This window comes from Apodemus sylvaticus, chromosome 2 (genome assembly GCF_947179515.1).
Source record: "Apodemus sylvaticus chromosome 2, mApoSyl1.1, whole genome shotgun sequence".
Lineage (NCBI taxonomy): Eukaryota > Metazoa > Chordata > Mammalia > Rodentia > Muridae > Apodemus > Apodemus sylvaticus.
Genome location: NC_067473.1, coordinates 157,081,660 through 157,093,924, shown reverse-complemented (window position 1 = coordinate 157,093,924; position 12,265 = coordinate 157,081,660). Strand labels below are relative to the sequence as shown.

Below are 12,265 nucleotides of genomic sequence, written 5' to 3'. Positions count from 1 at the left end.
CATGGCTGGACAGAGAAACCCTGTCTCGAAAAAAAGCAATTCTTGATCTTAGAGCATACTCTATTGGTGATCTGTTCAGGAACGTTTCCCCTGTACTGATGTCCTCAAGGGCCTTCCCCAGTTTCTTTTCTATTACCTTCTGAGTGTCTGGCTTTATGTAGAAGTCCTTGAGCCATTTGGAGTTGAGCTTAGTACAAGGAGCTAAGGATGGATCCATTAGCATTCTTCTGCATGCTTACCTCCAGTTGAACCAGCACCATTTGTTGAAAAGGCAATCTTTTTCCATTGGATATTTTCAGCCCCTTTGTCGAGTATCAAGTGGCCATAGGTGTGTGGGTACATTTCTGGATCTTCAATCCTATTCCATTGATCCACTTCCTGTCATTGTACCAACACCATGCAGCTTTTAACACTATTGCTCTGTAGTATTGCTTGATGTCAGGGATACTGATTCCCCCAGAATTTCTTTCTTTTTTTGTTATGAATAGTTTTAGCTATCCTGGGATTTTTGTTATTCCAGATGAATTTGAGAATTGCTCTTTCTAATTTTGTGAGGAACTGATTTGGGATTTTGATGGCTATTGCATTGAATCTGTATATTGCTTTTGGCCAAATGGCCATTTTAACTAAATTAATCCTGCCAATCTATGAGCATGGGAGATTTTTTCATTTTCTGAAGTCTTCTTCCATTTCCTTCTTCAGAGTCTTGAAGATCTTGTCATACATATCTTTCACTTGTTTGGTCAGACTCACACCAAGGTACTTTATAATGTTTGTGGCTATTGTGAAGGGTATCATTTCCCTCATTTCTTTCTCAGCCTGCTTATACTTTCACTATAGGAAAGCTACTTATTTGCTTGAGTTGATTTAAACTGGCCACTTTGCTGAAGTTGTTTATCAGCTGTGGGAGTTCTCTAGTGGAGTTTTTGGGTAACTTAGGTAGACTATCATATCATCTGCAAATAGTGATAGTTTGACTTCTTCCTTTCCAGTTTGTATCCCTTTGATCTCCTTATGTTGTCTAATTGCCCAAGCTAGTACCTCAAGTACAATATTGAAAAGATAAAGAGAGACGGTGCAGCCTTGTCAAATCTCTGATTTTAGTGAGATTGCTTTAAGTTACTCTCCATTTAGTTTGATGTTGGCTACCAGTTTGCTGTATATTGCTTTTAGAATGTTTAGGTATGGGCCTTGAATTCCTGTTCTTTCCAAGACTTTAAGCATGAATGGATGCTGAATTTTATCAAATGCTTTTTCAGAATCCAATGGTATTAAGCCTACTTGATCATGGTGGATGATCGTTTTTATGTGTTCTTGGATTTGGTTGGCAAGAATTTTATTGAGTATTTTTGCATCGATGTTCATAAAGGAAATTGGTCTGAAGTTCTCTTTATTAGTTGGATCTTCATGTGGTTTTGGTATCAGCGTAATTGTGGCTTCGTAGAAGGAGTTGGGTAGTGTTTCTTCCATTTCTATTTTATGGAATAGTTTGAAAGGTATTAGTGTTAAGTCTTCTTTGAAGGTCTGATAGGATTCTGCACTTAAACCATCTGGTCCTGTGGTTTTTTTTTTTTTTTTTTTTTTTTTTTGGTTGGAAGACTTTCTATGACCCCTTCTATTTCTTTAGGGGTTATGGGATTGTTTAGATGATCTATTTAATCCTGATTTAATTTTGGTATTTGGTATCTGTCTAGGAAATTGTCCATTTCCTCCAGATTCTCCAGTTTTGTTGAGTATAGGCTTTTGTAGTAGGTTCTGATGATTTTTTGGATTTCCTTAGTTTCTGTTGCTATATCCCCCTTTTCATTTCTAATTTTGTTAATTTGGATACTGTCTCTGTGCCCTTTAGTCAGTCTGGCTAAGGGTTTATCTATCTTGTTGATTTTCTCAAAGAACCAGCTCCTGGATTCATTGATTCTTTGTATGGTTCTCTTTGTTTCCACTTGATTGATTCCAGCCCTGAGTGTAACCTCATAAACTTAAAAAAGTTTCTGTAAGGCAAAGTACACCATCAAAAGTACAAATTGGCAAACAAGAAATAGGGATAAGATCTTCATCAACCTATATCAAATAGAGGGCTAATATCAAATATATACAAAGAACTCAATAAGTTAAACCCCAGAAATCCAAATTACCCTATTAAAAATGGGCTACAGAGCTACACAAAGAATTTTCACCAGAAGAACTTTGGATGACTGGCTTAGAAGTATCTTAAAGAATGCTCAACTTCTTTAGTCTTTAGGTAAATGCAAATCAAAACAACCCTGAGATTTCACCTTACACCAGTCAGAATGGCTAAGATTGAAAATTCAGGAGACAGCACGTGTTGATGAGGATGTGTAGAAAGAGGAACACTCCTCCACTGCTGGTGGAGTTGCAAATTGTTACAATCAGTCTGGCGGTTCCTCAGAAAACTGGGCTAGTCACTTCTGGAGGATCTTGCTATACCACTCCTGGGCATATACCCAGCGGATTCCCCAGCAGGTAATAAAGATACGTGTTCCACTATGTTCATAGCAGCCCTATTTATAATACCCAGAACATGGAAAGAACCCAGGTATCCCTCAATGGAAGAATGGATGCAAAACATGTGGTATATACACACAATGGAGTACTATTCAGCCAGAATAGTATGTAGAAACAATGAATTCATGAAATTCTTAGACAAATGAATGGAGCTAGAGAACATCATACTAAATGAGGTAACCCAGTCTCAAAGGAGTAATCATGGTTTGCACTCACTAATAAGTGGATATTAGCCTAGAAAATTGGAATACCCAAACATAATCCATACATCAAATGATGTAAATGAAGAACAGAGGAGTAGCCTGGTTCTGTAAAGACTCAGTGTAGCAGTATAGGGCAAAAGCAGAACAGGGAAGTGAGAAGGGGTGGATGGGAGAACAGGAGGAGGGAAAAGGGCTTATGGCACTTTCAGGGAGTCTCTGGATGGTCTTTCCATCAGACTCTGCTCCAAATTTTGTCTCTTTATCTCCTTCTGTGGGTATGTTTTCTTCTTTCTATAAAGGACCCAAAAATCCATACATTGTTCTTCCTCCTTCTTGGGCATAATTTGATATGGGAAATGTGTCTTGGGTATTCCAAGCTTCTGGGCTAATATCCATTTATCAGTGAATGCATACCATGAGTGTTCTTCTGTGATTGGGTTACGTCACTAAGGATGATATTTTCCAGTTCCATCCATTTGTTTAAGAATTTCATGGATTCATTGTTTTTAATGTCTGAATAGCACTCCATTATGTATATATACCACATTTTCTGAATCCATTCCTCTGTTGGGGAACAGCTTGGTTCTTTCCAGCTTCTGGCTATTATAAATAGGACTTCTATGAACATAGTGGCGCATGTGCTCTTATTACAGGCTGTAGAATCCTCTGAGTATATGCCCAGGAGTGGTATAGCAGGGGCCTCCAGTAGTATTATGCCCAGTTTTTTGAGTAACCACCAAACTAATTTCCAGAGTGGTAATGCCATCTTGCAATCCCACCAGCAGTGGAGGAGTGTTCCTTTTTCTCCACAACCTCTCCAACCCCTGCTGTTCCCTGGGTTTTTGATCATAGCCATCATGACCAGTGTGAAGTGAAATCTCAGTGCTCTTTTGATTTGCATTTCCCTGATGAATAAGGATGTTGAACATTTATTAGGTGCTTCTCAGCCATACAATATTACTCAGTTGAAAATTCTTTGTTTAGCTCTTTACCCCATTTTTTACCAGTGTTGTTGGGTTCTCTGGACTTGAGTTCTTTGTATATATTGGATATTAGCCCTCTGTCGGATGTAAGGTTGGTAAAGATCTTTGTTAATTTGGATACTGTCTCTGTGCCCTCTGATTAGTCTGATTTACCATTTACCTATCTCTGTTGATTTTTTTCAAAGAGCCAGCTCCTAGTTTTTTGATTAATTGTATGTCTCTTTTTTGTTTAAACTTAGTTGACTTCGGCCCTGAGTTGGATGATTTCCTGCCTTCTACTCCTCTTCAGTGTACTAGCTTCTTTCTTTTCCAGAGATTTCAGATGTGCCATTAAGAAGCTAGTGTATACTTTCTACAGTTTCTTTTTGGAGGCCCTCAGAGTTATAAGTTTTCCTCTTAGCATTGCTTTCATTGTGTCCCATAAGTTTGGGAATGTTATGCCTTCATTTTCATTAAATTCTGAAATGTCTTTAATATCTAAACTTATTTCTTCCCTGAGAAAGGTATAATTGAGTAGAGCAATCATCCCGACCAACAGAACTTAGTAATTCGGGGAGCCGAGGATGACCCAAGACTGAAAGAGAAAATGGGAGGGAAAGGAAAGCGAGGTCAAGCAAACAGGGTGTCTTTGTCAAAGCCTCTTTAATGAAATGCAAAACACCTGGTTTTGAACCCACCTTAAGAGGAAGTAGGGAGTGGCTGAGGGGAATGTTAGAATCACAGAAAGAGGAAAGGACATCCAGGGCAGATGTTGACTCTGGCTTGAGGCATCTGCAGTTTTCCTGGAATGCTGGTTCTGCCCAGACCATTCCAGGTGTTCAGCCAGGTAAAGAACCGGTTGATCAGCCTTGTGTAAAGAAGGGGGGGTTCAGCTGTAAACAGCAAGGTCAGTGAACTTTCAAGGTGAGGGCTGTTGAAAGTCTGGTTTTCTAGAGTTTGGTCTCCGACAAGCATTGTTCATCTTCCATGTTTATATGGGCTTTCTGTTATTTTTGTTGCTATTGAAGACCAGTCTTAATCTGGAGTTATCTGATAGGAGGCATGGAATTACTTCCGTCTTCTCATATCTGTTGAGGTCTGCTTTGTGACCAATTATGTGGTCGATTTTGAAGAAGATACCATGAGGTGGTGAAAAGATATATTCTTATGATTTAGGTTGAAATGTTATATAGATATCTGTTAAATCCATTTGGTCCAAAACTTCAATTTGTTTGACTGTGTCTCTGATTAGTTTGTGTTCCCTGATTGGTCCATTGAGGAGAGTGGAATATTAAAGTCACCCACAATCATTCTGTGAGGTGCAATGTGTGCTTTGGGGTTTAGTAAAGTTTCTTTTATGACTGAGTGTACACTTTTGAATATATATGTTCAGAATTGAGAGTTCTTCTTGGCAGATTTTTCCTTTGATGAGTATGAAGTGTCCTTCCGTGTCTTTTATGATGTCTTTAGGTTTAAAATTGATGTTTTCCCTATATTATAATGGCTATTCAAGCTTATTTCCTTAGACCATTTTCTTGGAAAATTATCTTCCAGCCTTCTACTCTGAGGCACTGTTTTTATTTGACAACATGGTATGTTTCCTGTATGCCACAAAATTGGGGATCCTGTTTAAGTAGCCAGTCTTTTAGTCTATGTCTTTTTATTGGGGAATTGATTCCATTGATTTTAAGACATAGTGATTTTTGCTTCCTGTTATTTTTGATGTTATTTTAATGCTTGTGTAGTTTTCTTCTTTAGGGTTTGTTGAAATTAGATTACTAAGTTACTTTTTGTAGAGTGTAGTTGGCCTCCTTGTATGGGCATTTTTGATCTATTATCCTTTGTAGGGCTGGGTTTGTGGAAAGATATTGTGTAAATTTGGTTTTCTCATGGAATATCTTGGTTTCTCCATCTATAGTGATTGAGAGTTCTGCCAGGTATGTAGTCTGGACTGGCATTTCTGTTCTTCTAGAGTCTGTGTGAGATCTGCTCAGGATCTTCTGGTTTTCATGGTCTCTGGTGAGATGTCTGGTGTAATTCTGATAGGTCTTCCTTTATATGCTACTTGGCCTTTTTCTCTTACTGCTTTTAATATTCTTTCTTTGTTTAGTACATTTGGGGTTTTGATTTTTATGTGATGGGAGGTATTTCTGTCCTTGTGCAGTCTGCTTCAAGTTCCGTAAGCTCCTTGTGTGCCCAGGGGTTTTTCTTTCTTTAGATTAGGGAAGAGTTCTTTAATTTTGTTGAAGATTTTTACTGGCCCTTTAAGTTGTAAATCTTCACTCTCCTCTATACCTATAATCCTTAGGTTTGGTCTTCTCATTGTGTCCTGGATTTCCTGGATGTTTTGTGTTACAAGCTTTTAACATTTTGCATTTTCTTTGACTGTTGAGTCAATGTTTTCTGTGGGATGTTCAGCACCTCAGATTCATTCCTCTATCTCGTGTAATTTATTGTTGTTGTTTGCATCTATGGCACCTGATTTCTTTCCAAGGTTTTATATCTACAAATTTGTCTCCATTTATAATGTCTTAGTAGTTTTACTTCCTTTACAGATCCTGGATGGTTTTGCTCAGTGCCTTGATTTGTTTGTTTGCATTTTCCTCTAATTCTTTAAGGGATTTTTGTGTTTCCTCTATCAGGACTTCTGCCTGTTGACCCTTGTTCTCTTGAATGTCTTTAAGTGATTTTTGTATTTCCCCTTTATGGGCTTCTATCTATTAACCCATGTTTTCTTCTATTTCTTTAAGCAGTTTTTGTGTTTCCTTTTAAAGGGCTTCAACCTGTTGACTTATGTTCTCTCTGTAGGATTTTTTTATTATCTATTTTTATTTTCTATATTGTTTGTTTACATTCCAAATGATTTCCCCTTTCCCAGTTCCTCCCTCCCCATATGTCTCATAAGGATACTTCTCTCCAACCATTCTCCAATCACTTCCCTCCCTTTTCTCAGTCCTGGTACTCCCCTACAATGCTAGATCAAGCCTTTCCAGAATCAGGGCCCTCTCCTTACTTCTTCAAGGGATTCATTTGTTATGCTAATTGAGTTTTTTGTGTATTCAGAGCTTCTGGACTAATTAATATCCACTTATCAGAGATTGCATTGCATGTGTATTCTTTTGTGATTGGGTTACCTCACTTAGATTGGTATTTTCCAGTTTCAACCATTTCCCTAAAAATTTCATGAATTCATTGTTTTTAGTTGTTGATTAGTATTCCATTGTGTAAATATATCACTATTTCTGTATCCATTCCTGCATTGAGGGACATCTGGGTTCTTTCCAAATTTTGGCTATTATAAATAAGGCTGCTATAAACATAATGGAGTATGTGTCCTTATTGCATGCTGGAGAAGCCTCTGGGAATATGCCCAGGAGAGGTGTAGCAGGGTCCTCTGGAAGTGTCATGTCCAGTTTTCTGAGGAACTGCCAGACTGATTTCCATAGTGGTTGTACCATCTTACAATTCCTCCCGCAGTTGAGGAGTGTTCCTCTTTCTCCACATCATTGCCAACACCTGCTGTCCCATGAGTTTTTAACCTTAGCCATTCTGACTGGCGTGAGGTGAAATCTCAGGGTTGTTTTGATTTGCATTTCCCTAATGATTAATGATGTTGAACATTTCTTAAAGAGCTTCTCAGCCATCCGAGGTTTTTCAGGTGAAAATTCTTTGTTTAGCTCTTTACCCCATTTTAATAGTGTTATTTGATTCATGTTGTCCTAAACTTCTTTAATGGAGTTATTTATGTCCTTCTTGAAATCCTCTATCAGCATCATCTGTTTGTTTGTTTCACATATGTTTTTCTGCTCATGCTATGGTCGATGGCTCTATATTGATATGCATACAGGTAGCATGAAGTGAACTCAGTGGGGAAAAAACAAAATAGAAATAAAGTTGGGAGAAAGAATTATTGGAGGGACAGAGAGAAGGAGTTTTAGGGGGAAGAAATTGGGGTAGATTTGAAAAAAATGCATGATATGCATATATGATGTTCTCAAGTACTAAGCAATATTTGCTAAACAAATGGAACAAAAAGAAAATATTAAACTCTCAAAGTCAACTTTTACTTTCTTTCATAAACAAATATAATTTATATTGTCTGATTTCCCCTCAACATCATTTCTACATTTCTCATTCACTCATATTGTTCAAGTCCACTCATGTTCTGAATATGTTATGTATACAGTATATATGTATTTTTCTCTCAGAAATAAATAACTTATTCATTAATTGTCTTTCAATATCATATTTCAGTGAATATATCTACAGAAATTTTCTAGAGAATTCAACAATTTCTCTATGCAAGATATAGGTCTTATAGGTATATTTGGAAATTTATGGGTTGAATGTAATAAAACAATCTGCCTCATTTTCAGATATGGAGCAATGTTTCAAATGTCCTGAAGACCAGTATCCAAATAAGCAGAGGAATCAATGTCTCCCTAAAATTATAGCATTTTTATCCCATGAAGATACTCTGGGTGTGGTTTTGGTCTCTGTGGCCATTAGTTTATCTGCCATTTCAGCCATGATTTTAGGATTATTCATTCACTATCGGGACACACCCATTGTCAGAGCAAATAACAGAAATCTCAGTTTTGTCCTCCTTGTTTCTTTAATGCTCTGTTTCTTTTGCTCATTGACATTCATTGGGCAACCCAGAACAGTCACTTGTGTCTTGAGACAAATGATTTTTGGGATTGTATTTTCTGTTACTGTTTCTGCTATCTTGGCAAAGACATTCATTGTGGTAATGGCCTTCAAAACCATCAAACCAGGAAGCACCTTACAAATATGGATGGTGACCCGACTCTCAAATGCTATAGTCTGCTGTGGTTCCATCATTCAAGTGTGCATCTGTGCAATCTGGCTGGGAACATATCCTCCCTTCCCTGATGTTGACATGCAGTCAGAGTATGGGCAAATCATCCTCTTATGTAATGAGGGTTCCACCCTTGCTTTCTATTGTGTTCTGGGGTACTTGGGCTTTCTGGCCAGTCTCAGCTTGCTTATTGCTTTTCTGGCTAGAAGGCTACCTGACACCTTCAATGAGGCAAAACCAATCACATTCAGCATGATGGTTTTCTGTAGTGTGTGGATTTCTTTTATACCCACTTACCTGAGCTCCACAGGCAAAACCATGGTAGCTGTGGAAATCTTTTCAATTCTGGCCTCCAGTGCTGGTTTACTAGGATGTATGTTTCTTCCCAAATGCTATATGATCCTACTGAGGTCAGGTGGCCATTTCAGAAAGAAGGTCTTTACATGAATTCTTTAAGACAAAGGAATTTATTGTGATTTCTGTAAAATGAAGCATGTCAGAATATTCAAAAGAGTGGTGTGAAGCCAATGCATTTCATCAAATAATGGCATCTGCAATTTAATCACCTGCCCCTGCAATCCATTGAGCCAACTAGACACCATGAAGCCAGCCATCAAAGTTTAGATAGTTGCATACTAGTGGTGACTTTAGGGATGCTTACTAGATGTTTCTTTAAATCACAGTTTGTTTGTTTTTTTTAATTTTTTAAACAATGTAACAGGACTGGGAATGTTAATTTTAAGAATGAGAGCATATCATTTGTATGGAGTAAAAGTAACAGATTTTTTAAAATGTGATTCTTCTCTGTTAGTCATATGCAGCCTTAGTCTTTATATACAATACAGGTTAATTTCAATGTAGTCATGAGTTCTGTTACAGAAATTTCATGGTTGCTGTTTCTCACTTCTGAAGGGCCTAACAAAGAACACAGTTTATCACGTAAGTTTCACAGTATTGGGATGTTTTTGTGGTGTTCTTTATGCTCCGGTGAAACCACATGGATGCAAGATTAGGAAGAGTCCCAGGGGAAAAACATAGAGTTTTATCCTGAGGATATCCAAAAGATCAGTGGATAGAGTCTCCTGAGAGATTAAACAGTCACAATGGGAAGTGCTTTTCTCTTTCAAAGTTAGGGGTTTCACATTGTCTTCACAGAGTGAAAGCTGATATAATTTACAATTATTGGAATCTACTTTCAACGAGAGATTATATTATGGTAAATGTGTGCATGGACAAGAGGTATAAGGACAGGGATTCAACAGGACTTGGAGAATCATAGAATTTTATATCCTAGACCATGTAATTTTCAGGTATTTTACTTTATCTAGCAAAGGACTTATTTTAAACATGATTACCAGACCAAGCCCAGTTCAAACTCAAGTTAGACTTTGCAACACTGAGAGGGATTATTGCTCAACCATCCTCAAAAACCTGCATAGAAAAGAGTATTTGGCCAAAGTGGTTTTCATCATGTTCTGGAACAAAGCTTATTTATGTCTTCCTTAGTTTTTAAATCAAGAGTGTGTTTGCACCCTGTAATGTTGGATACATTACCATCTTAAGATCAAGAAACATTTAGGGTATTTCAAGTCTACTGTTTCTCTCAGTTATTGCTTATCTTTCACGTGGCAAATTTATGTCATACTAGACTGAGTTGCTTTTATTTGGCCATAAAAGCAGCACAGAAGATCCCATAGGAATCTTCTTTGATAGCGGTACAGTAAAATTTGTTCCAAAGATATTAGTTAATGGACATAGACACTTGGATTCAAAGTGTCTGAAACTGTCCACTCATAGGGTTTTACTACCTTAAAGAGGAAGACATCCCACTCTGAAAAGCTGCCAGGCACATGGACATCATATGTGTAAAGAAATCCCTGTTTCCTATAACCACATCCTCTCTTGAAGCCATGTATCATAGTGTTGTAAGCCAAGCACAGCCCAGGGGCATTTCCAAGTGGATGGCAGGAATCTCATATCTGGTTGAAATTATCTGAAAGAATATGTAACTCTTCATGAAATATATGTTGCTAGCTAAATCTTTAGACATTCAAGTATGTTGTAAATTGTTTCATTTTGTCAATCACTGTATGGTTAATGGACACTACTCATCATCCAGTAATTTCTTAAAACCAATAGAAATTTACTGCTTGATTTTGACTTTTAAGTACATGGAGGAATAATGTATTAAAATTTCCTAAATTCCTTAGAGAATTTTCATTATATAAACAATAATTTTGCACTACTTTCTATAAGAAATATTATAATGATTCCAGCCCAATTTTTCCCTTCTTCAAGCATGTTCCCTTACTTGCAATTCTCTAGAGTGAAGCCTCAGTGTAAGCTTTGTGTTGATCCTTTTGTAGTCCCGTAAGCAGTTATTTTCATGTCTATGTTATACATTGTACAATTGTCAGTTTTCAGTTCATGCAAATATGGCATACTTTATATATTCTCTGATTTACAGCTATTTTGAAGACAGCTTTATGACACTTCCTGAGCATCCTGTTGTACCTCTCCTGGGCATATATCCAGAGGATTCTTCAGCATGCAATAAGGACACATGCTCCACTATGTTCATAGCAGCCCTATTTGTAGTAGCCAGAAACTGGAAAGAACCTAGGTGTCCTTCAACATAGGAATGGATACAAAAAATGTGGTATATTTACACAATGGAGTACTATTCAGCCATTAGAAAATATGAATTCATGAAATTCTTAGACAAAAGGATGGAGCTAGAGAACATCATACTAAGTGAGGTAACCCAGTCTCAAAAGATCAATCATGGTATGCACTCACTGATAAGTGGATATTAGCCTAGAAACTTTGAATACCCAGGATATATTATAATGATTCCAGCCCAATTTTTCCCTTCTTCAAGCACGTTCCCTTACTTGCAGTTCTCTAGAGTGAAGCCTCAGTGTAAGCTTTATGTTGATTCCTTTGTAGTCCCTTAAGCAGTTATTTTCATGTCTATGTTATACATTGTATGATTGTCAGTTTTCAGTTCATGTAAATATGGCATACTTTATGTATTCTCTGATTTACAGCTATTCTGAAGACAGCTTTAGGAGTTTACACATGTAATCATCTATAATGTAGCTATATTCAGTCTTTTCCACTGAGGAGTATTAAATCTCCATACATAAATTTATTTCAATAAGCACCAGATAACTCTTCATGATAGAAATCAGAACTTTTATCATTTTTCAATACAAGTAAAGTTTATTCTATTTCTAGATTAGTCTATTGGTATATACCCATACATATTATCTAGAATTTTTCTTTATACTCATAGTTGTAGTGATAAATATTAATTTGTCATCACCTACCAAATAATTTTCTAAATTTTATTTGAATAATTCAGTCCTCAATAAATTCTTTAAAAGATGCAATACTTACTTAGTCACTGTTACAGTTAACTTCGTTCACACTGCGATTATAAAATGGTATAACATTTTGTTGTAATTTGTACTGAAATTGTAAACAATCAGATTGCAATTTATAACTTTTTAGGAAATTCTACAGGTGCACAATGATATAAAAATAGTTTTCTTTATTCATCACATCTATGAATTTCTGGGCTTCCTCAATATCTCAAATAGTGTTCTCTTTTTCTGTTTGTTCTCTGGCTTCATCCTTCAACATTTTCTTTTCCTTTCACTCTATCTCCTACCTCACAGGATATAACAATAAATAGTATTATTCAATGCTTAATGTCTCTTAAATTATACTTTATATTTTATTTGAGG

The 12,265-nt window shown here is 36.8% G+C and overlaps 1 protein-coding gene across 1 annotated transcript in view; it reads left to right on the top strand.

The window, feature by feature from the left end:
- The window catches only part of LOC127678096 (vomeronasal type-2 receptor 26-like), a 33,043-nt gene extending 24,083 nt beyond the window's left edge, over positions 1–8,960 (top strand). The window contains exon 6 of the mRNA XM_052172902.1: positions 8,068–8,960. Within this exon, the coding sequence (XP_052028862.1) occupies positions 8,068–8,960 (893 nt within the window). The remainder of the gene's footprint in view (positions 1–8,067) is intronic.
- Positions 8,961–12,265: the final 3,305 nt, after the last annotated feature.